Raw genomic sequence first — 25,535 nt, 5'->3', positions numbered from 1 at the left:
AGATAGTCAGCTGGCTACAGACACGTTTTCCTTAGACACGGAAAAAGGCTGCAGAACCAGCGCTCTAACACAAGACGGCAGCTTCTGTTGCTGTGTATAACACTTAAAAATAAACATTTAATTTTGTTGTTTACTTTTTGTAGTTTTTTAACCGTCCATTGTCAGTTTGACTTAATAAAGGTGATAATATTTTATCCACAATGTGAAATAATTATCAACAATTATGGTTTATGGTCAATAATCTTGTTTGCATTATGCATACATTATGAAGCAGCTTGGGACTGCTAGTAATTTTTTGCCAACTTCCTTTCAATGACTAAAATGACTGTACATTGAAATCTGTCCAGCCTGACACCTGACTTTCAATGACTATAATAACTGTACAATGAAATCTGTCCATACTTTCAATGACTATAATAACTGTAAAATGAAATCTGTCCAGCCTGACACCTGACTTTTTAACATTCTGACCTTTCTTATGCACTTATTTTGCAAAACATAATAGTTGGAGGTAAAACCAGGCATATATCGCAAATTGTGGCACTATTATACGGCAAGCCTCCCACATTTGAGGGTCAAAAAGCCATCTTAGGAGGTCATATACACCATATGGAGGTAAAGTGAAATCCTTCATATGTATTCTGTGTATAAAAATACTGATATTGTAATTTGAAGACACTGATGTTTGTTCTTATTCTGTGAAAATAATTACTGATACTTTCAGTCCCGTCACTTCTGCATTCAAGGCGACATTTCAACCACAGCACCTTTTCTTTGTATGTTAATTTTCCGTGATAAATGAGAAACATTTTGGAACTGAAGTCGATGGGAATTAAAAATGTAGGTAGCCATACTGCTTGTACACACACCCATTCCATTCATGAAGGTGGTTGAGGCGAGGATCGGCTAGTTTAGTGTGGATACTAAGAGGACTATTGTGTACATGTGAAGTTGAAAGTAAACATCAAAAGTAAGTTGTATACAGAAGATATTTACAGAGCAATTCTTAGGAAGTGTAGATCTTCTGTCAGTTGGTTTTATTTTGCTATGGTTGACTGACTACACATGTCAAATATAACACAGCCTTTTCACAGTATTTAAAAGGGAAACTCACGGTATAGATTAATTGTAGATGGTCTTCAAAAGACATCCGAGAGGTTTATTTAGCATTGGAAAAGAGGATTCAATTAATCATGGGATTCTTGAAGATTATAATGGAATTGGTCCAACAGTATTGTAAAATACAAAGGTTAATTAATTACTATATGTGTATTACATTTAGTCCATTCCAAGAAAAACAAAAATCAGTGTGGAAAAATGTTTAAGAGTTTATGAAAATATACAGAATTTATTGAAGCAGCACTCAAGTCGTAATGTCAAGCTAGAGTAAAAATTCAGGAGAAAGCACTGAAGTTTTATAAGAATTTACCGGTAATTAAGGTATGGAATAGCTGGTTGGACAACAAATTGTTGCCCTGAGGTACCTGCCAGCAAATACCACATCTAAATTTCTGTGTTGATGAATCCTATCATTATATGAAATTTCAAAGCAAGACACAAAAAATATGACACAACATTTGATAATCAACATCAAGCAGAGTAAAAACACCTGAGAACTTACCAAGAAACTAGCATTCTGGTTGCTAATTGTTCTGAATTAATGAAGCATGGTTGGAAACAAAAATTCAAATGTTGTTGCTTATTTTCGTCATGCTTGTTTCCTGGTCGAGTCTTCTTGGTCAATACGTACACAGATATTCATGTCAGCATGGATTATGAAATCATGATAATGTACAACTTCCATTTTTACTGACACAATTTCAATTCTTAAAACACAAGATTCTGACACACAAAAGATATGCGGTGACCTATACTTTGACCTTTGACCTTAACCCTTGAAAAAGATTGTCAGCAGCGTATTTCCTATACTACTTGGCCTAGAGTAACCAGACTTGGTATTAGCAAATACATCTTGGGAATATTGAGGGTAGAGTATGAAGATAAGGTCACTGTGAGTGTGACCTACGCTTCGACCTTTTCTCCAGGAGTAACCAAATTTGGTGTGCAGGTTTATCCTAAGATGGCAGAATTTACTGTACCAGAAGCATTAAGTCATCAGGATATTTATTTTGACCAGAAGCAAGTCATTAGGATATCTATTTTTACCAGAAGCAAGTCAGCTGTTGACAAAAATTTGCCCTATTCTGTGTTTGGTTACTTTCTTTACAGTAGGATTTGATCCTGAGACAGGTGGACAGCTTGGAAACCCCCCCATTACTGGTGGGGTACTATGGATTTGCCTTCCAATAACTTTGTCTTGTTTCAAAATGGTGTAATAGCTTATATCTATTCTCATTTTAACATATTTTTGAAAATGTGTTTAGCTGAATATTCAGATTAATTATGTAATATTAATATGTTAAATCTGATGTCCAAATGATATATGCCTTACGTAGAAACATGCTGTTATAAAATTTAGGAAGAAAACACTGTATGCATTATATGTGTTAAAATGAACGTCTGGGTTACGTCAAATAGTGATTGTATTAAAACTGAACATCACAAAGCTGTAATGAACATGCATTCATTCAAATTAACCTCCTGTTCACACATGTAATGAATGTGTTCAAGTTAAAATTTCTTCTATCTGGGTTTGAATTAGGTTTGTTGTTTGTGATGGCTGTAAAGCTCATCGACACACTGTAATTTTGGGCAAAAAGCGTCAAAAATTCAAAATAGGTAATCAGTCTTCTTCTCATCCAATCACGATGTTAGGTTATGTAGTAATGTTAATGTTATGGGGGGTAGTATTACTTGGGAAATGATGTCAGAGTTGTAAAATTTGGTATCTTTGATTAACATAATGGCAAATCAGCCAATCTAAAGATTTCAATTCTTGCTGTCCTCAGCAAAATTCAGTTGGATTTAGCATGCCTGTATTTTGTTTGGAACCTGCAATCCTCTTCAGGAAATCTTCTAATTATTTCCTGGAATTGAAATGCACGAGTTAAACAGAACACAACAACATTTACAATACAAACATAAAAGAATAACTGCAATATGCTTCTCTTGATAAATACAAATGTACCATAATAAATATAACCAGCCAGAGGTAAATGCTGAGATGGTCAATGACACTGTTTTGTGACACATTTTCTTATTTATTTAATAAAATTTTATATAATTTCAAAACCAACTCTCAAACTGTAGCTTGGATTGCACGACCACTAAATACCCCCCTTTTCTTTTTGCAAAGTCAGCTTTTTTAAATAGCTGTAAGCCATATTCTATTACAAACATGTTGTACCACAGTGCTCCGTTTCTTTTTAACTCTATGACACTAGATAAATTGAGTACAAGAAAGAGTTATTGACTGCCTTGAGTGCTGTTTATAAAATTCTGGCAATATTTGTGTCTGCAGAAAATTGATCCTTGATCAGGGAAGAACGAAGCATTATCACTTATATTTGGGTTAGTGTGACCTGTGTTTTCTAGCATGAGGCTACTCTGTGTTATGACTTTGAATCCCTTGTGTCTATTGAATGGTTTGTCTAGATCAATTGATGGGCCCTATGTGGTCTTAGATGGACCATAAATGGCTCGGTATTCTAGCAGCGATGACGAGCCTGCCAGAAGAACGTTAAACAGTTTATAGATAGCTGTCGGTATTCATCTCCACGAAAAAACCTGATGAAACGTTTAATGGTTATGATGGGTTTTTTTTATGTCAAAAGTAGGTCAGCCTTACTTGACCTGGTTTTCTGGTGGAATATCATGAAAATGTTAACCTATAACTTTTAGCCGGCTTTGACCTGGTTTTCTAGCTCAAGTTCATTTGGTTTGATTAGATTGTGTTTTACGTCCTATTAACAGCAATGGTCATTTAATGACATGTCAGGTTTTGGTGGTGGAGGAAAGTCAGAGTATTCGCAGAAAACCCCCACTGATCTGTGGTCAGTACCTGGCAACTGCCCAACACAGGCCTGAAACCCATGACCAAGTGGTGGAGAGCTAGTGACCATAGACGGTCAGACCATTAACCTTTATTTGACTTGGTTTTCTAGACCTGACTTCGTGTTGACATAATGACCTATTTAAGATAGGTTGACCTGGTTGAACATTATATACATGTTAATATAATTGTCATGTTTCCTCTAGCCTCTATTGACCTACTTCTGATTTAAATATACTTGTTGACTAATGACCTCTAGCTGACCTATTTTCCATACTTTGTGACGGATGAGGACACCATTGGCAGTGCCACTGCATCAGTTATTCTGCCTATGCATGAGATAGCTAGTGGCCTATACTGGTCACTCATGTGTAGGAAGGAAAGGGTGTTAATGGTCAGTTAGTGGCCTATACTGGTCACTCATGTGTAGGAAGGAAGAAGTGTTCATGGTCAGTTAGTCGCCTTTACTGGTCACTTATGTGTAGGAATGAAGGGGTGTTAATGGTCAGTTAGTGGCCTATACTGGTCACTCAATGTGTAGGAAGGAAGGGGGGTTAATGGTCAGTTAGTGGCCTATACTAGTCGCTCATGTGTAGGAAGGAAGGGGTGTTAAGGGTCAGTTAGTGGCCTATACTGGTCACTCGATGTGTAGGAAGGAAGGGGTACTAATGGTCAATTGCCATATTCATCCTGCAATAAGTCCCGGGGGATACATAACCTTCCCCTTAAAGAACCCTGGCAAGTTGTCTTATGACAACATAAAGTATCATTTGTTGGCATTTCTCTCTGAATTACAATAAGTATAGGTGGGCTTATAGCCAGTCATGGGCTTATTGCTGGTTAAATACAATAGCAGACTGGTTACACTGATATATAGGAATTCGAAGGGGACCTAATGGTCAGTTAGTGGTACTGGTCACTTCAGGTGTAGGAGTCAACGGAAGGACTTTAGGTGGTCAGTTTTGACCTACTATCATCACTTTGACCTACACTTGTGACATCAATGTAAAGGAAGACCTCACTTGGTCAGCTGTGGCCTATGCTGGTCACTGATGAATGTTAAGGAAGGGCTACTGATGGTCAGTTTGTGACCTATGCTGGTCACTGATGGATGTTAAGGAAGGGCTACTGGTGGTCAGTTTGTGACTTACACCGGTCACTTTGATCAATGTTAAGGAAGGGCTACTGATGGTCAGTTTGTGACCTACACTGGTCACTTTGATGGATGTTCAGGCAGGGCTACTGATGTTCAGTTTGTGACCTATGAGATTATACACCAGGCTATAAAAGGCTGTAAATCCACGTCCCTGAAGGGCTCTGTTGTTCCTGCTGGAGCTGTTGTGTGAGGTTATGATAAAACTTCTTGTGATAGGAAGGCTCTGTTAACTAGTAAGGCAATCAATTAATTAGCTAGCTTATATATTCATGTTCATTTCACCACATACTTTAGGTATACCTATTCACCATCCAGTAATCGCATGGATAACTCCTATAAACTGTATTGTATAGATTACCCTTACACATGTCCAGTAATTTGGTTACATAACTAATTGGGTCATATTGGGTGTGTACTGAACAGACACTCGGTAATGGTGGCCACCTAACTTTATACTTTGATATAATTTCGACTTTGCCCTTGAAAAAGAGGGCCAAGTCAACAGGCGATGAACATTCTGATAGATATTTTGCTGTGTCCTAATCATAATAACAGCTATGGCAAGTTGGATATGTTTTCAAAGGCGACAGGGAGGAAATTGTACAGAACAAACATTAAAATGGTTTACAGAGCAGAAAAAGTAATCAACAGTTTTGAAAAGAGAAACATTAAACAGAATATATTTATAGATGAGAACGGGACTCTAGAACTAGTGTTTTTTGGGAAACGGACGCCAGATCCAAATTAGAAGCAATGATTTACATCACTAGGAAATTTGGAAATTTTAATTGTTGATAATTGAGAAATAACAAAACTTAATTAATTGTTACAAGACAGAATTTACGAAAAAACAGTACCGATTCTTTTATCGCAAATTAGCAATCTTATCGTGATACACTTTGTAGAAAAGGAATTGATGTGTAATTATCCAGGGACTAAATTATTTATTCAAGTTAGGAAAGATAATTAGATCATAAAGGGTTCATCTGCATGGAAGCATGACTGCGATATTTTCATTTGATTTTGTGGGGAAGAATGGTTTCTTGTTTGAGTACAGCTGTTTTTACCATTATCTTTTGAAAGGAATTTGAATTTTAACTTTAATGCAGTGAAGGCATATCTTAGTTAAAATGACTTCCCTTTTGCTTTGTATGAATGCATTTTCCTGTTGCATCACAGTGTGCAATAACTGTGGTAAAGTTTGTTTGAATAATGTTACTGCCAGGTTCTGGGACAATTGCGTGATTTGAAATTAACTTTTTATTGACTTGAGTGCTGAGAGAGGGAGGGTCTAGCCCAGGAGATCTGGAGCAGTTGTTGGTGATATGGAAGGTATTGGAACGTGGGATGTGCTTCTCCTCGTCCGGTACACATCAGGAACAGTAAAGCCAACACTCATAAATACTTAATCACTATCCAGATTGATACCTATTCCTCAGGTATCAAAATTACTAGAAAGATTTGGATGTGTATCAACGGATGTGTAACGGATGGTACAATGGGTTCTGAATCTCTGAATGTTCCCTGAAGTTGATGTCTTGTGTGTGCAATTATTATACAGAATTATAGGGTGATATCCAGGTTTTATCAGGGAAAATCTTGTCTAATCGGAGGAAAATCTTGTATCATCGGAAGAAATCTTGCCCGGGACAGCAGTTAATGGACACAATGACCATCTATACTGAACTTGGCTAGATGATTAACTATTATCAATATATAGCCAATTTATTTCTGTCACATGATTCTGTAAGTAACATCTGGGAAGTTTCCAGTCTGAGGAAACACTGATATTTGTATGTCGGAATGTCCCGTCCAGGCTTCACTTCTTAAATATTCCAACTACAAATTTATCTTGATTTCACAGTAAATTTCTTTATCTTAATTCAATGCACACTGAAAAACAAGAAAAGTATTGCTAATCAGGAAAAAGATAAATTTTCATCGGTAATAAATCTTATCTATGTAGTGTCTAATTGATAAAGTCATTTTGTCACCTTACCCCGGTATCTGCAATGCTTGTCAGCTGGTCTGTCATGATTAGACTGTTAAACATTATTGACGAAGCATCAGGAGTATGTGTGCCGTGTATTATCTACACAAGTCTGTTTATCCACAGTTCTGTAACCCGAAGATCAATTCACAGCAATCAAGATGTCAAAGGTCAAGGTCAATGTAGTCAATTGTACAAAACATAACTACTGAACCAATGAACATCCCCAGATAATATGACAAGACCATGGGTCTGTTACTCCAAGGTCAAGGTCACAGGAATGGGGTCAAAGGTCAATGTGACGGTACTGCTGCTGACTATAACTGGATAAAAAAATACTGATTTCTGAGCATAATAAAAAAAAAAAAGGTGTGTATATAAACATATTACACACACAGGTTGATATCCTCAAGGTCACAGAATGGGTCAAATGTCAAATCATTACAATGTATGTCTGGATTGGTATTACCAACTGAAGATTTCTTTATAAAGCTTCGTAAATGTGGGTGTTGCAAGGAGTTGACAGATGCAAACCCTCAAGGTCAAGGTCATTATTACTATTTATAGAAACATTTCATCATTATAGTGACTCTTTCATCCATACAGATATCAGAATTATTTAGGTTATTTACCTGGTCCAGTTTCATTTCTGTGGCATTACTTATCTTGCATGTGACATGCTTCAAAATTGTACACTGTATCTTTTTTTTCTTTTTTTTCAAAATTTTGAATGGATTTGCCTTCATACTTTTAATGTTAAATATTTTGTGTTATCTTTGAATAAACTGTCTGGAAAAGTTTGTACATTCATGCATGTAGAGTCAAGTTCAGTATATATCAGAGAATTAAATTGCAGGAGAGATAGTTTTGGGTACAGTTGGTGATGAGATGACAAGGCTCTTTTAACAGACCTCCAACTTTCAGGGGGAGTTGTATAACTTGTCTTTTTTATGGTGTAGTGTTGTTTTTTTCCCCCATTGTTTTGTTTTGATTAAAAATGGATTTATGTCTCATTTTTTTGAAAAGTTAAATTAATAAATTGTTGTCAGAAGTTGAGTTATAAAGCAAAATTATTATGAAAGGTTGAATTAAGGTTTTGTTATTTTGAAAACATTTTGAGACATGAACTATTGAAGTTAAGCTAACAAGGCAATGATCATGTTTGCCCAGAACACAAGTCTATTTAATCATTCTGTTTGATTAGAGAGATTAATGTTTTTATTGCCAATATATATGTACAGGGTGTCGAGCAGAAACTCTGAATACCCTGAGACTCCTTCATTTCTGATTGACAAGATTACTACAGTGGAACCTTGATTATGTGGAATGGGAGGGTCCAGCTGATGGCCAAACACTGTTTCTGTAATCTTGGAAATTGTTTTAGACATTTTGATTTAAGTAAATGAAGCCATGGACTGTACAGTCTGGCCATTACAAGTGGTTAAAGTGTCTGACTGTCCATGATCATTAGCCCTCCACCACTCGGTCACAGGTGCGAGGGGCAGTCATCAGGTACTTTCCACAGGTTGGTTGTTTTTTCTGGGTTCTCCAGTTTCCCTCCACCAAAAACCCTGGAACGTCCTTAAATGACAGTAGCTGTTAATAGGACATAAAGCACAAACGAACCAAACAGTTGGACTGACAATGCAATGTTTTACTGTGAAGTTAAGAGATCTTTATGAAGATTGTACATGAGAGGTGTTTTACTGGTAACAACATTTTCCAGGTAGAAGTAATGTCTATGTGTACCTGTATGATGTATACCTGTACTTTTAGGGGAACAAATATGACAAGACAGGTGAGATTGTTCTGGTAATTAGGCATCTGATGCTACACAATATAGATGCAGACAGATAAACAAAACCAATGAACAATTAATGAAGCAAAACTCTTGTAGCACTGATGGTCCATCTGTGTAGGCCTGAGTTCACATGTCCTAGAGCTGGTATATATATATATATATATATGCGTGAATGGACTCGGTCTACGGCCCACTAGTACATGACTAGCGACAGTGGCAGCAGCTCCGTCGACCTTGATGAATTATTGGCAAGGTTGACTGTGACAATGGTATCGGAGGCTGCTCTACAAGACAGTAGTCTGAGCATCAATAGAGATTTTAATTATGTTGTGTTTGTTTGCCTATGTAAATACATGTTTGTGTTAGGGGTTCGTGTAAAGAGATGCTAAAATCTTGATTAATGGATGAAATGATAGAATGGCAGCGGTGCCTAACACACAAAGAGTTTGTATTGAACCTTAGCTTGTGCCTTGCCATCACCACAAATGGTTCAATATCGTGTCGCTATGACTACACGTATTGATCTGAGGACACGGGGAGAGAGAGTCATTCATCGACGGTCTTATATTACTCTACCAAAGCTGATTCGTTTCTTCTGGCTCACAGCAGGACTAATGCTATTGTCAAACCAAGCAGTACTAACCCAGACCGGTCATATGTCACTGTTCTACGTAGTTAGACCTTAAGCAGCCCCAATAGTTAAAGGGAACCACTTATTTCTGTACCCTGTTACTGGCACCACGTCATGACAGCACGCTGTAGTGACAAATATACACAACACAGCTACTTCTTCAACTTCCTTGTACTCACAATACATTGTAATATTTATCTCTGTTATTAGGGGTGTCGCAATACAGGGGATGGCACTCCCCAATTTATTGCAATACAGGAGAACTGTCTTATTGAGATACATATTGCGATTTATTTTCCGTACCATTTTCGTTAAAGAATCTTACTAAGTTACTCAACAAATATACTAGCAGAGAAATCATTCTGGTATTTTAAGTAGCCTAAGAAGTTAATTGATCAGGAGTTACTTCCCTTATCAAGGTACTCATCCCTCATTTTGTTGCTGTGCATTTAGACTTCCAGGATTTTCAACAATTACAATTCTTAGTATGACAATTATGCAAAATGCCGTGCAATGTACAATTCTTATAGAAGACCTCTACAGAAAAGGACTTGAGCAAATATTTCATGAATTTAAGACAAATTTCTCAATGTTTTGGATTGCATATGTCTTGGCATTGAGAGTTTAAGGTTTAAAGCTGTGAAGTTTCTTAAATGTTGCTGAAAGAATACATTTGTCTGGCTACAACAGTGTGCACACTCCAGGGATCCAAAGTTTACTAATAGAGGGATATAATATTTTATCCCTCTGTGTTGTAGACAGATGAATATCAATCTGAAGAAGAAATTCTTTATGCAATGACCCAGACTTTGCAGAGTACTGGATATTCAAAAACCTTATCCAGATCGACAGCTTAGATTTCTCTGTCTATATCACATAAATGTAATCAAGATATATTGTCTGCTATTTAAATTTCTGACAGATCAGCTTTGAAACACATCATTCATGTTTGCACTTAAGTCATTCGAATGTGATGCAGTTAAGCTTTGCAGATCCATCAGCTAGGAAAACAATTGAGAATATCGTAAAAATTGAGAATATCTGTCCTGTGGACAAGAATAGATTTTGCAGCATTAGATATAATCCAATCAAGCAGTTTATCTGGACAGTTTTCTGTGACCAATACTAACATGAGCAGGATGTAGAGGTTAGTTTAGGTTCAAGTTGACTTTGATCACCGTGAAATTCCTCCTAGTCCGTGATCTGATTGATTTACTGTCAAGGTGAGAATTGTTTACAAGCATTGCATTGGCTAAAGCTGTACAAAAACAAGACATGCTAACATAATACTCAAAATAGTCTGCTAAAGATATAATATTCTGGTATAAGCACTCTCAACAAAAAATTTCAATTTACATCTGTCGTGTTTAAACAGCCATTTAAATTGAACAAACAATAGACATATATAGTTATGTACAACATTTAATTATATCTACATCTTCGCTGATCATCACAACATATCACACAACATACAACATTTACATATCAAAATGCATCATAATAAAATAAAAAGATTTGGCATGTGGGGTAGACTCAACTTAACACTAGCATTTGGGTAGTACCATTCCTCTCAGTTTAGACAGTGAGTTTGTAGCGGTGCAGACAAAGTCGCACCAATTACTACCAATTGTTCGCAGATTATTTGTGGCTGTGCGGACTTAGCAGCGACAGATTACCACAAAACTTGATTGATCGACTGGGTATATGCTATTGTATTTGTGCCGGTTATCCTGCGACAGATACTGCATATAGGTGCACTGATATAACTGTAGCTGCGCAAACTTTGTTGCAACAGATTACTACATGTTCGTATTGCATTGCAAACCTAAGCCTAAGGAGGAATAGCACCTTATATATGAGAGTATTTATTTGTCACTACCCCTTCGACCCAGACTGGTCAGCACATTGGGCTTTGAACCAGATGTAGGCAGGGTAGCTTTGTGACGAGTATTTATTTGTCGCTACCCCTTCGACTAAGACTGGTCAGCGCATTGGGCTTTGAACCAGATGTAGGCAGGGGAGCTATGTGACGAGGATTTATTTGTCGCTACCCCTTCGACTCAGACTGGTCGGCGCATTGGGCTTTGAACCAGATGTAGGCAGGGGAGCTATGTGACGAGGATTTATTTGTCGCTACCCCTTCGACTCAGACTGGTCAGCGCATTGGGCTTTGAACCAGATGTAGGCAGGGTAGCTTTGTGACCAGTATTAGTTTGTCGCTACCCCTTCGACTAGGACTAAAATATTCTGCTAAAGATATTCTGGTATTAGCACTCTCAACAAAAAAAATCAATTTACATCTGTCGTGTTTAAACAGCCATCTATAACATCAAGGAATATAATGAAAACTTTAATAGCTGTTATTATATGATGATATATTTAAAAATAATTGGCTAACTCTTACCTATGTTCTATTTTGGTATAGTTCAATATCCTCCCATTGCCACGGAAACTTTCCTCCTAGAGTGTTGTCAGGGGTCATTATTCCTCACCTCATCAGACAACTTTCTCAGAACAGTACCCTCGGGAGAGAGAGTCATAATGCATCACTAGCGCTTTAAAATTGGTACATTAAGCACTAAAATATAATTACAGCTGAAGTTAAGTACTTTGATTTCAGTAATAGTTTCCATAATTTTAGTCTGCATATTCAGCAACTAAGCACAGATCTTTTGTATCTCAATATAAAAGAGTTCAGTCCTATCTACTGCGTCATGGGGTTCATTTCGACCTACATTCAAGTTCCCGAGGAAAACTTTCATTGTCTTTCTTCAATGGTGATATGAACAAATGCTGTATTAAATTTTACCCAATAATCACCTTATCCGTTATAATCTCCTGATATTTTTCTGATCTGTGTGTTCCCAAATCCTTTCACCTTAATTTACCAAACTTAAAAGAAGAAAAAACGGCCTGTTATGGCTATTTTTTTCAGAATTTTGTAATACTCTACGATCATTCTTATTTTCCTAAATTATACAGCAACCGAGACACTGTTTAGATGGAAGACGATACATGTTCACAGTTTGACACTTACATACTATAATATTGCAACAGTGCAACATTACAACATTACCATACTGCCCGTATTAAGCCACCACAAATAATATTTTGAGTCAAAAAGTGACAATAACCACAAATACTGTTACAGTAATTTCCAGTATCTATATTTAGAGGGTTGAATATGGGGAGTGGGAGACAAACGTTTGTGCACAAAGTTCTGTAAAGATCTGTACATGTGGTACCCAGCTGGCTGATTCCATAAGGAATTACACGAGTCTGGCCGTAAATATAGAGGTATCAATCAAACAGATGACCGGGACAGCTTCAAACTGAGTTACACGGCTTTATTCCAAAAGTTGACTAGTGTCGCACATTAGATGTGTCGTCATCAGAACTAATCAGATCTAATGTGTCGACACTAGTCAACTTTTGGATTAAAGCCATATAACTCATTTTGACGTTTTCTTGGTCATCTGATTGATAGTTCTTTGGTCGAGACAGATTCACATTGATATGCTCACAGCGTCCAGTAAGTTTGCACTCCTTTCTATAAAACTTTCTGATAATTTATAACTTACGTAAATATTGCTGTTAACTGTATTAAACTTCCTGTCTGGGGTGTGCCACGGTATAGGAATTGATATTGTCGTATTACATTGTAAATGGACTTAAAATGTCGGTCACGTACTGTTGATATTACAGTATTAATCCCAGTGTGAATGGTTCAGCCGTTTTACTATTTTTTCCACTTCGGTACATATTCACAGGACTCGACCCTGATATGGACGACGGCATACATGTTTAGAATATAAATTATATATCATGATTGATTTGAATCCAGGACTAGCTTCTATCAAGCCACAACAGCTCCTGACTCATCAACTAAAACGTTTCTCATTCTATTTCTCTAAGTGATAGGTACTGGTATTTTCACAATGTTTTTTTTCTGATGTTGATCATTCTTAATCCGAGTACATGTTTATTTGTTTCCATTATCAAGTTATCATTGAATCCAATTGACCTCCATGTCTCAAAGGTTCTAAAGCTCTTAACAATTAGCAGAGTTGGGCAATCAATTCTTTGCTATGATCAGGTTGATTGCCTTTGTGGTATATGAGCACAATACATTTTTCGCAACATTTTCAAAGTGATAATTCATTTATTAAACATATTTGTTGCCTATTATATGTGATATGATTTAAAGTTTCTTGGGTATATCAGCTCAAGGTTATCGCCTTGAGCATGTTGGGAATATTTATATATATGTTGGTGTTTGTAGTTGAGCCTCCTTATAAGGTATATAAGCTCACCAATATATTTCACCGTTAATAAGCCCTAGTGGCCTGTCATCTGTAGAAAATGTAGGGGATGGTGTCATTTCCAGAACTGGTGAAGTATATATAATTTATACATGCAAAGGAAAATTCTAGATAGGATCGTCTGTCAATGTATGGGCATGGTGATGGTATCATTAGGACAAGCTCCGGCATGAATATGCATATACATTTTGAAGAAGAGATGACAAAACACAAAAGCACTGAGGGTGGGGATTAGGGACACAAGAAAGGATTACATGTCCCTATGCACCAACTACCCTGAAGATGATAGATTCACAGGAAATGGCCAAAGTATTATGTAAATAAATGTATTTTTTCCTCCCAAGAAACTTATCCTTGAATTCATTCATTATCTTTTACACATACAATACATATGCGTGGTGCTGTTTAGAGTTGAGTTTATTTTTCCATTTCCTGCTGTTGGTGAGTAAAAATAAATAAATAGAGTCAATTATTGGTTAGTCCCTATGAATACTGCGAGTATGGAAGAAGGTATTTCACTGTGATTATAAGTTTCACTGTGATTTAAGAAAGTGGATTTCACTGTAAGTCATCGTGGGTTTCACTCTAAATATCGATCGTTTAACTGAAAGAAATTGTGGGTTTATCGGTAAAAGATCATGGGTTTATCGGTAAAAGATCATGGGTTTATCTGTAAGTGATCATGGGTTTATCTGTTAATGACCATGGGTTTATCTGTAAGTGATCATGGATTTATCTCTAAGTGATCATGGATTTATCTGTAAGTGATCATGGATTTATCTGTTAATGATCATGGGTTTATCTGTAAGTGATCATTGATTTTTCTCTAAGTGATCATGGGTTAATCTGTAAGTGATCATGGATTTATCTGTAAGTGACCATCATGGGTTTACCTGTAAGTGATCGTGAGTTTATCTGTAAGGATCGATCATGGGTTTATCTGTTAATGATCATGGGTTTATCTCTAAGTGATCATGGGTTTATCTGTTAATGATCATGGGTTTATCTGTAAGTGATCGTGAGTTTATTTGTAAGTGATCTTGAGTTTCATTGTAAGTGATCATTGGTTTAACTGTAATTGACAATTGGATCAGCTTGTCTCCTGACAAATAATGGGTAGTAGGTGTAAGAGTTTGTGTGGCAGCAATGACAACTATGGTAGAGAGCATTATCTACTATTACGGAAACCACAACGAAACGATAAGGCTAGGTGTGCTAATAAGTGTATTGATGAAAGCCTTTTGTCATCCTGAAGGCTTTGCCCTATAAATGTCACTGTATCACTCTCTGTGACAAATCTCGAGTGAGCGGTTAAACACAGCTGATGGCTGAGTGTTGGGGGAGTGTACAGATTTAATTCTTAAATTACAGGTGATTGGGAGGGGGTGTAGTGTTTAGGGTAGGGGTGAAAGTATCATCAGTGTAAATAGGACAGATAAGGAGTGGGGTGAGGGTAAAATGTCAACAGTGTCCTTGGTGTAAGTGAGAGGAGTTTTATGATCCGGTTTGGGGCTGAAAGTGTCTGTGTATAAGTGGGAAGGGTAGAAATTTTTAGTAATAGTGGGTGTCACGATTTAAGAAATAGAATGTAGAGTTAAATATAAAAACAAGAGGTGGAAGAGCTTACGGAGATGGGGGAATATTGATGTTCATGTAAGTAATGGAAAATAATGAAGGAAAATAAAAATAGGAGTGTTATTGTGTATATATAATAAAACTTATATTGTGGTATTGAATACAGATGTAAAGCCTTTACTATCAGTGATGTATCTCCCTGGGGTGTTGGATGCTGTTTACTTAATTCCTGTTAATGTATAAATTGAGCAACTGGTAAAAAAGACATAAATTTGTATGTCTTAAAAAAGTCATAAATTTGTATGTCTTAAGTTCTGCAATTGTTCGATCATATCAATTTCGCTTTGACGACTTGACCAATGGGTCGATGCAAGAACCATATTCTCTTTACGACCCAAAAGAATTACGATGCAATGTTTGTAACGAGAGAAGTTGCCGTTTAAAAAGGTTTATTTTGAAATGTAAAAATATTTATTGTAGCGAGATGGAGAAATGTATTTTGTATGGCGGTGGGATTGGAGATGCATTAGACTCGGATATAGGGTTTTAGAAGAATGTTAAGTTTGCTTTATTCATCACCATGGTGATGCCATTACTGCACCACATATCCCATCTCACGCCATCTTCCCATCAATCATGCATTTGTCAATCCACAAAAGGGCAGGGATACCAAAACGAAGGAAATCACGATCAGCGGAACTTGTTAAAAATTCCAGATGTACATACAGAATCTCTTAATTTTGCATACATCAATCATATTTGGTAGGTTTTATAGATTAAGGTTTAATGAATAAGTCATGATACGTGTCTGGTTCATCTTAAAATAACTAGACGCTGGAGGAAGTGATTTCTGTCCATATGCTTAGTATTGATTGGCTGGTTTTATTGTGATTTCACCAAGTCATGCAATATAACGCTACAGTATCAGTATTAAACGTCTTTTTCGTTAGTTTTATGTCATTGCTTCTCTTTAGTTATCGACGTGGTCCTGGCAAAAAACAACAGAATGGTGTAGGACCAGCTGAAGCTCTGTTTGATGTGTGTTGTTCATGATTGCTTGTGTAACACACAAATCTGGGTGTTGCAGTATCTATTTTATCAACCAACATCAATACCCGGTTTTATGCTAGTTGTTAGCCATATCTTGAAGACGATTAATTTTCATAGTAGGATGATGGTAACACATCCATTTTATTTATCCGTTAAGTGAGGTTGATTAGGAGTCTATTGATAAACCATATCAAGCATTTTGGAGATTCTCTTTTATTATTTTCTACTTGACTCTCCCTCTGACTTAGTTTCTTTTCCTTTCATCAATCAACTAATTTCCCAGTTTTCTTGCTATTCCATGAATGACCTCTCTCCTTGTTCCCTTGCCCTTCCATGAATGGCCTCTCTCCTGGTTCCCTTGCCCTTCCATGAATGGCCTCTCTCCTTGTTTTCTTGCCCTTCCATGAATGGCCTCTCTCCTGGTTCCCTTGCCCTTCCATGAATGGCCTCTTTCCTTGTTTTCTTGCCCTTCCATGAATGGCTTCTATCTTTGTTCCCTTGCCCTTCCATGATTGAACCCTCTCCTTGTTTCCTTGCCCCTTCCTGGAAGCTCCTCTTTACCAATTTCCTTGTTGGTCCTGGAAAATCCCTGTCCATGAGAACTTTCCTGACCCCCTCCCTGTTTCTTTACCCATCAATGCGTGTCTCAACTCTTGGCTATTTTCCTTCACCACCATTCATACTTTATTCAGATATTATAAACTAGTCTTGATACCTCTGTGTTTCTTTGCTGTTTGATGTAGCTTTTTTAATCATATTCCTTTTTCTTGTGGATATATACTGTAATAGTAAACATCACATGGTTAATTGGAATCCTCCGGATCCAGACTCATTGAATCGTGAAAACTTGTATTGTATCATGAAGAACTTTCGTTCTGCCACATATTCAGACCATCTGACCTGGGAGGCCAGTGAAGGTCCCGCAATAGTGCAGCATCCTTGCGTCCATCAGGGAATGCTCCTCTAAACTGATATTGGCATCAAGAGGAACTTCAAAGGAAATGGTCTCTTATGTTCAGGGAAAAGTGCACATGTTCAGAAAAATGGGGAAGAGATGCTTCCCAGTTAATTCCAATGGGATCCGCCCCATTGATATATATATAAATATAAATAGGCAAAAGCCTGCATCATATGTGGAAGAAAGCCAGAACAATAAATGCTGGTGTCTTAATCAAATGTAGATACAAATTTCCTTTCATTTCTGTTTTGGTACATAAAGATAAGGAGACGGACATTCTACAGGAGCTGTCTGTTTGTGTAGACAGATCTATCCAGCAATGACCCACTGATCTGGGGGCTTCACGTACAGTACTTACAATAAACAGCACTCACCTCGTTTCTATACACTGGTCTCTGTAGTGTCGTAGACAAGGTTGTGGCAAGTGTTTCCTGAAATATGAATGAATAGGGTTCATAAAAAGGCTTGAAATATTAGTATCTTTTTGGCATGGTGTTCATAATTGGTTTCTAGCCTATTCCTTAGACAGCTACTTAATTAACATAGGATGTTTAAGCTGATAATATGGTGTGGAGTCTGTCCCCCAACTTTTTCTTATTGGCTTCATCTTAAGAATTGAAAAATCTAGGGTCTTGATACATGTGTATGCTATGGTAATGTTTTTAGCTCACCTGGTCCGAAGTGGTCACAAAAAGAAAATAAATAAAATGCCAGGTGAGCCATGACTGGAAAGCCTGCTGGGCATCTTGTTCTAAAATATATTGTTGAGTGTCAAAACGTCAACAATGACTAAAATTGTCAAAAAGATAATAACATCTTTTATCCTTCAATACCATGGATGCTGAGAGGTGAAGTCCAAATTGTGGGTTTACAAAGTTAGTTTTAACGAATATATTTTGCTGTGAATAGCTATTACATCCAGGGGAGCAATACAGGCCCTGTTGGCCTTTTGCTCCTGTAACATTCATTGTTGATATATGTACACCATATTGTATCTCAATACAAATTAGTGTGTTACACAGACAGGATTCAGTTTTCTCTACCAATCTCACAATACATTGACCACAATGCAAATGTTGTACTTAAGAACTTTTCTAGGCCTTATTTCCATTCTTTTCCTGACCCAATCCCTTCCGAACGTGAAATTTTAATCGACCTTGACGCATTTAAAATCATGTGTGAGATAAATAATTGCTGGTAATGCATATCCTTCTAAAGCTTAATTTGGGTTGGAATATTTAATGATCGGTGCCATAATAAAGGATTTTTTTAATTTCAAAACGTCAGTGAAGTCAACACAGGGATTTTAACTTTGGGGGAAAAAGAAAACTTTCCTATCAATGATTTTAATCAAATGTTTCATTTTCAATGTCTATTTCACCTTTGATTCATAGAAGATTTTGATATGTTATAAAGTCTAATGTGTTTTGTTACAGCTGGACAGTGCAGATGAACAAGCATCCCAGGTACGGAGAGAACTGGATGGGAGACTCCACCAGGTGGAGCAGATGTCAAGGGTACGTATATACAGCTAACATTTAAAATTAAGTCACAATAGATACTAGAGTTTCTGTCACATGCGTTCACCCAGGTGAGGTAGGCCATGGGTTCTGTCCCCAGGCCCGTGACATACCAAAAATGGTATTTGTTATTCCCTGCTTAACGTTCAGCATTTAGGGAAATAGCAACAACTGGTTCACCTGTTGTCAGTATAATGTGACCAGACAGGATGCTGTGCATGGTGCCTTCGGCATGGTATTTCAGTGAAATAGCACTGTAAAGTCAGCATCAGATCTGCCCTACCACAAGGAGGCAAGCACACCAACATACCCTGTCTCCTGCACACATACATATATGCACACATACACACAAGCATAACATGCATGGAGGCACGTTAAACAAATAAAATCCGAAACAAACCAATCATTCCGAACACTTTCACCTCTTCATTACAACACATTTTCACACGCCTACCATCTATATATCACAATCACCAAAAGAATACAATAGCTAAAAATATACAGAAGTGTTATAAAAACAATAGTTCAAACTGTCAATAAAACCATTCTTTGAGCACAAAATAGATAAAATTGGAGCAAAATATAAACAAGGAACAGATTTACAGGGAGACCTTTAAAAAGTACAAGGAGTCAATAAGATGCGGGGCTCACTTACTTCTGATGCCAGAATAGTACATTTGTAATAACAACTGTCAAAACATGAACATTGACCTGTAATTTATTTTGTTGAAAGATTTAACAAATATATTCATTTCAGGTGGGAAGATGTGGCAGGTATAGTGTGGTTGGGTGGCGCAATGGAAAGTGCACTCGCTGTCATCAAGACGGCTGGGGTTCATTTCCGTAATCGGACGTGAAAAAGTAGAGGGTTTTCTCTGGGTAATTGAGTCTCCTCCCACATTAAGACCCCCTACATGCTAACACACCGGCCAACATTTAGACTGATTAATAGAAGTTGATATAACTTGTTTCACAATTGTTGTAAAATAAATTAGTTGTCCTTTTAATTGACTTTTAGTTGTACTTTTAATTGACCTCTGTGTCTGATTGTCTTGATTTGTTACATGATATGCCCTAGGGCTGTACTACTGTCTGTGATGTCACTGACACGTGTGAGATTTAATTGGTAACGTAACAGGTGGTTGTCAGTGTATGTCCCCACTGACCATTGGTCAATCTAGTCAGTTATTGACCAGAGCGGATGACTGGATAGCTAGTGTTAATATTAATGGTATAAACATCCTTATACGGACATGAATCTTTGATCCAAGAGTTGGCACTGTCTGTTAGGGCATTAGGACTTATATTAGGGGATACAATTGGTTTGGTTTGTTGGTATTTTACTTCCTATTAACAGCTATGGTCATTATGAAGCTTACTAGAGGTATCTTGATAGTATGTTGATTCTCTTGATACCGAGTTAGGGAACGGAGCACCTACAACAATGCCTTCATTAACACATGGTCAAATGTGAAAATTGGTATGAAAACAAATTACCCACTGGTAATGTAATCTGTGATATCACAGCTATTGTTGTCTATGATATTTTCTGGGATGTACATCTGTATTATACATAGATTGGATTGATCCCTGATTTTGATGATTTTAAATGATTTGGTTTAACTTGTGTCAGTTTTGTTTTTTCCACATTTACTGGTTTGCGAGATGCCAATTGGGAGGCTGATACATGCTAAGTTGCAGCAATCAAAGTCGCAATCTAAACGGGGCCTGGGTAGATACAGATTTTCAGAGGGGAGTTTGATGAGGTCATAGTTCAGTGAACAACACAGGAGTGACATGCTATAGAATTCCGCAGTAGGCCAGGGTTCCAGTACCTCTAACAGACATGTACATCCCTGATTAATACAACTTTGAAAGGGGAAGATTTGTGTGGCAAAATAAAACAAACATCTAAAACTTACTTCACTGACTCCACCTTCAAACTCTAATGAGAAAAAATGCCATATTTTCAGTTTGTGTAAAAAGGAAGATGCCATGAGTTTCTATTTAGAACAATGTCAAATGTAAAAAGTTCTAAAAAAACTAGATTTCTTTTTGTAATATGTACTGGGATGTAGGATCTAATGGTGACATATTTAAAAATGTACACCAGAAGGCATGTATTGGTAATGGCAATGATGTTATGAATTATTAATTAGTGATAATTCTAATTAAGACGTTTAAGGGGAGATAACTAGCTAATCAGAGGCCTCCTGGGATGACTGGCATGGCATTGTAAATAATTTATATATTTTTCCTGTTAATTCCAATCAATAGTAATTCATGAATTAAAATATTTCATGCATCTTCATTCACAACATTTAATCAACAGATATATATGTATTTATCTTTTTTAATTTCACTCAAGTTCAAATCTGGGGAAATAAGACACCATCACTGAAATGAATTTCCACAAAGGTTTAGCGATTTATGACATTGAAACACCAATACAGTTATGCAGTCTAGGTAAACACATGCAGTGATTAGGTAAACTGTAAAATCTTAGCCCCCAAAAAATTAAATAACTATACAGTAGTTATAAGGTATCTGCAGAAATATGTGTTCGGATTACTGAAAACAGGAATCTACACATGATAACGCATCATGAACATTAATGCGCTAGATAAAGATCTTTATTGAAAATATCTTTACTTCACAAAAGTACGTGGTAATTCACTATTGTAGAGAGAAAAAAATCAGCTATGGAAAGGGACGAAGTGAGAATACTGACAATCTCTCCAATACACTGAATTATATATAAGGATGATAGAATTGACCGCTGTGCACGCTTCACTGCCCATTGCCCAGCTACAGTTAGCTCCAGGTGACCAGCTGGCTCAGGTGATACAGCACCAGATGGGGGATATCAGCAACAATCTATTAACACTCTATATACAACATATCTCATTTTCCACAAGTGTATGACTTGCAATTTTTCTCTCTCCAATTTTTGCTCGTTCTAAATGTACAATTTTAAGAACTTGTTGATCATAAATTTGTGTATATCATTGTACATGATGTTAATGAAATAATTCAAAAAAAAAAAAATCACTTTAAGTAGCCTCTTGTAACTCAATAACTTTACAATATCATTCCAAATGTAAGCAAATTTTAGGACTGTTTTTATCACACAATCAAAAGTTTTTTATGAGTAATGACCTTACTTCTTTATTGAGTTTAGGGCATACAAAATAACCTAGCTCACTTCCATTGAGTGTAGGACATACACGAATTACTTTACCTTTATTGATTTTAAGACATACACGAATTACTTCACCTATATTGATTTTAAGACATACACAAATTACTTCACCTATATTGATTTTAAGACATACACGAATTACTTCACCTATATTGAGTTTAGGACATTTTTTGTTTGTTTGTTTGTTTGTTTGTTTGATTTTGTTTAACGTCCTATTAACAGCTAAGGTCGTTTAAGGACGGCCTCCCCTGTGTGCAAGATGCATGCGTGTAGTGTATGTGTGTGTATTTTGGGAGGCTGCGATATGTTCGTGTTTGTCTCCTTGTGATAGCGCGGAACTGATGCCGACTTTATAGTGCTACCCCACTGAAACATACTGCCGAAGACACCCAGCAGGACGCCCCACCCGGTCACATTATACTGACAACGGGCGAACCAGTCGTCCCACTCCTAATTTGCTGAGCGTTAAGCAGGAGTAGAAACTACCATTTTTAAAGACTTTGGTATGTCTCGGCCAGGGGACAGAACCCAAAGCCTTCCTCACAGGGGCGAACGCTCAACAAATGGCCAAAAGTGAGGCATTGTCAAGGGAGACATTAGGAAGAAGAAAGTTATTTAGAAAGGAGAGAAGAGATAAGGTCCCAAATTTAGTCGCCTCTTACGATCATGCAATTGGGGGCAGCAGGTACAATTCTTATGCCCTACCTGCAGGGTTTAGGACATACACAAATGACCTCTCTTCCATTGAGTTTAGGACATACAAGAATAACCTCTCTTCCGTTGAGTTTAGAACATACACAAACAACTTCACTTCCATTGAGTTTAGGACATATGAGAACAACCTCACTTTCGTTGAGTTTAGGACATACAAGAAAGGCATCACTTCCATTGAGTTTAGGACATAAAAAAATGAGCTCTCTTTCATAGACTTTCTGAAATATTTTTCTCCATAGATATCTTGGAGACAAATGCACTCTAGCTTGTGACCAGCGGAAGGTCACTGATACTGTGGCATTGGGCACAGGATCCTATCGGACATTGAACATACATCTTTGTGATAGGATCTCTCTTGTGAAAATTGGAGGCTTTGCATGTGTTTTATAGTGCGGTAGATCAGATGTCAAGTGGGGTGATATGAGAAGATATTGTATTCCATGGTCTAAACCCTGTCATGTGGTGTCGTAATGGTAACAAAAGCCTTCGGCCTGTCTAGACAGCTATGGTATTACATGTCTACGGTACCCCCTGCTATATGTCAATGTCCCTATATCATAGCCGGACTTCCTCAGATTGCTGGCTTCGGCCGTCTCTTCACAGATGATGGAACAGCCGATCTAGGTAACGCTTAGTTTCCTTGTTGTCTGATGTAAATATTACATGGACTGAAGATTGATGGACCAACAGTTTTAGAAAGTACACTTTACTTGTGAAAAGTTGGAAGAAAATTCAATACCAAATGCTGACAATCTATATGAAGGGACTAGGTATAGAGGGTCTATGTTTTGTACACTGCAGGCTACTTTTAGGCATTAGTTGGAATTATTGACCGTTAGCTAGCAAGATCAATCTATAATATTGAGATGTGTTGTGCCTCCTGTCGTGAATACTGTATATATATACAACATTTGATATAGTGCTCTATCTAGCTGATATAAGCCAATCTAGAGTGTTTTACAGTACATAGATATACAATTAATGCAATTAGCATATACATTAATCAATACAATTTTTGAGGAATTCACAGGAGCTGCCTTATCAGGCGCTAACTACTAGTCCTATGCCACCTGTCGTATACTTCCCTATGTGTGTATGCCTGAGTGTGTGCCGGAGATGTAATGTGTTCTGTTTGTAGTGGGACCGTGCTTCCAACAGCATCATTTATAGTGCCACCTCACTTGAATGCTTCAGCACAGATACCGCAACATCCACCCCGGACCATTTTATACTCCATTTGGGTTGTAAGAGTTGTGTGGGCAGGAGAAAAACACTCGCTCTGAATATTCCATGTGTACAACGACTTTGGGAACAGTAGCCAACACATGTTTGTTGGATGTGTATCACTTAAATAGATATATAAGCAAAGAAGTAAAACCGACAGAGCAGACAAATCTATATATATATGTCCATTTGGGTTGTACTAGGCCTTTGAATAAACCTACCATCTGAAACTGTTATGAAAGCAGATTGACATTAACTGTTATACATGACTGCTTTCTTATTGAAAACTTCTTGAATATATTTGTAAACAATGTTTCTTAACTGTTAACGATATGCACTTAAATCCATACGTATAGCTATCAGTGTTATATAACATTGTCAGAACACACACCTGTACTGTTTACCTGGATAAAGAGCTTACCAATGAGAGAGGATTTTATCAACAAACACCTTAGAAAATGAAAAAAAAATGAACCTACACAAAGTATATCCTTGACATGTAAAATAGCGACACCATATTATTATAAAACATGCGTTCTTGTGTGCATACACAAACACAAGTAACAGCCAAGGGAGATAATTTATGTGAGATCTCGTCAGAAGGTAGAATATTTCATAATGAAAATTTATATGAAAATAAGAACTTTAATTATTATAAAAACCCAAAATGGCAACCTGACCACATCTTGAACTTAAGTTCAGTAGATTGGCGTATTTTAGCTTATTGGGAATACTATATCAAATGTTGCATAATAATAATAACAACAACATTGATCTCTCAAATTTCTGTAAATTATTAGCAGAAAGAACTGAACAAAGTGAAGTTCGTTACATAAAAAAATGAAAAAATGAAGAAAGAAAAAAATGAGAAGAATAGACACACAAGCTTTTGACCTTTATTCATTTTAAATCCAGGAAACAACCATCAACAGACTTACATTATTTTCCCATTTTCTGCCTACAGTTGAGGAAGCACCCCAAGTTTGTCGTGAAGGAGATGGAGAGTATGTACGTTGACGAACTCAAATCGGCCATCAATCTGCTAATGGCGAACCTGGAGAGCCTGCCAGTCAGCAAGGGCAGCACCGACTCTCGTCTACAGAAACTGAAACGCTACAACAGGTAATTGTCAGGTTTTGTTGAAGGCTGTTAGGGATATCCAGATAGCTGGGTAGAGTTTGGATCACACCAGTAAGATAGCTGGGTAGAGTTAGGATAAAACCAGTAAGATAGCTGGGTAGAGTTTGGATCACCCCAGTAAGATAGCTCGGTAGAGTTAGGATCACACCAGTAAGATAGCTGGGTGTAGTTTGGATCCCACCAGTACGATAGCTGGGTAGAGATAGATCACACCAGTAAGATAGATGGGTAGAGTTTGGATCACACCAGTAAAATAGCTGGGTGTAGTTTGGATCACACCAGTAAGACAGCTGGGTAGAG

At 37.1% G+C, this 25,535-nt stretch overlaps 1 protein-coding gene across 11 annotated transcripts in view; it reads left to right on the top strand.

Annotated features, from left to right (window-relative positions):
* The window catches only part of LOC110449431 (calcium-dependent secretion activator 1-like), a 101,271-nt gene that overhangs the window by 8,935 nt on the left and 66,801 nt on the right, over positions 1-25,535 (top strand). For all 11 annotated transcript variants that reach the window (XM_021496301.1, XM_021496298.1, XM_021496300.1 and 8 more), the window contains exons 2-3: positions 18,872-18,952; positions 25,060-25,217. In XM_021496301.1, the coding sequence (XP_021351976.1) occupies positions 18,872-18,952; positions 25,060-25,217 (239 nt within the window). The remainder of the gene's footprint in view (positions 1-18,871; positions 18,953-25,059; positions 25,218-25,535) is intronic.

This window comes from Mizuhopecten yessoensis, unplaced genomic scaffold, assembly GCF_002113885.1.
Source record: "Mizuhopecten yessoensis strain PY_sf001 unplaced genomic scaffold, ASM211388v2 scaffold4611, whole genome shotgun sequence".
In the NCBI taxonomy this organism is placed as follows: Eukaryota; Metazoa; Mollusca; class Bivalvia; order Pectinida; family Pectinidae; genus Mizuhopecten; species Mizuhopecten yessoensis.
Note: the sequence above shows the minus strand (reverse complement) of the source record. Positions and strands in the feature narration are given on the sequence as shown.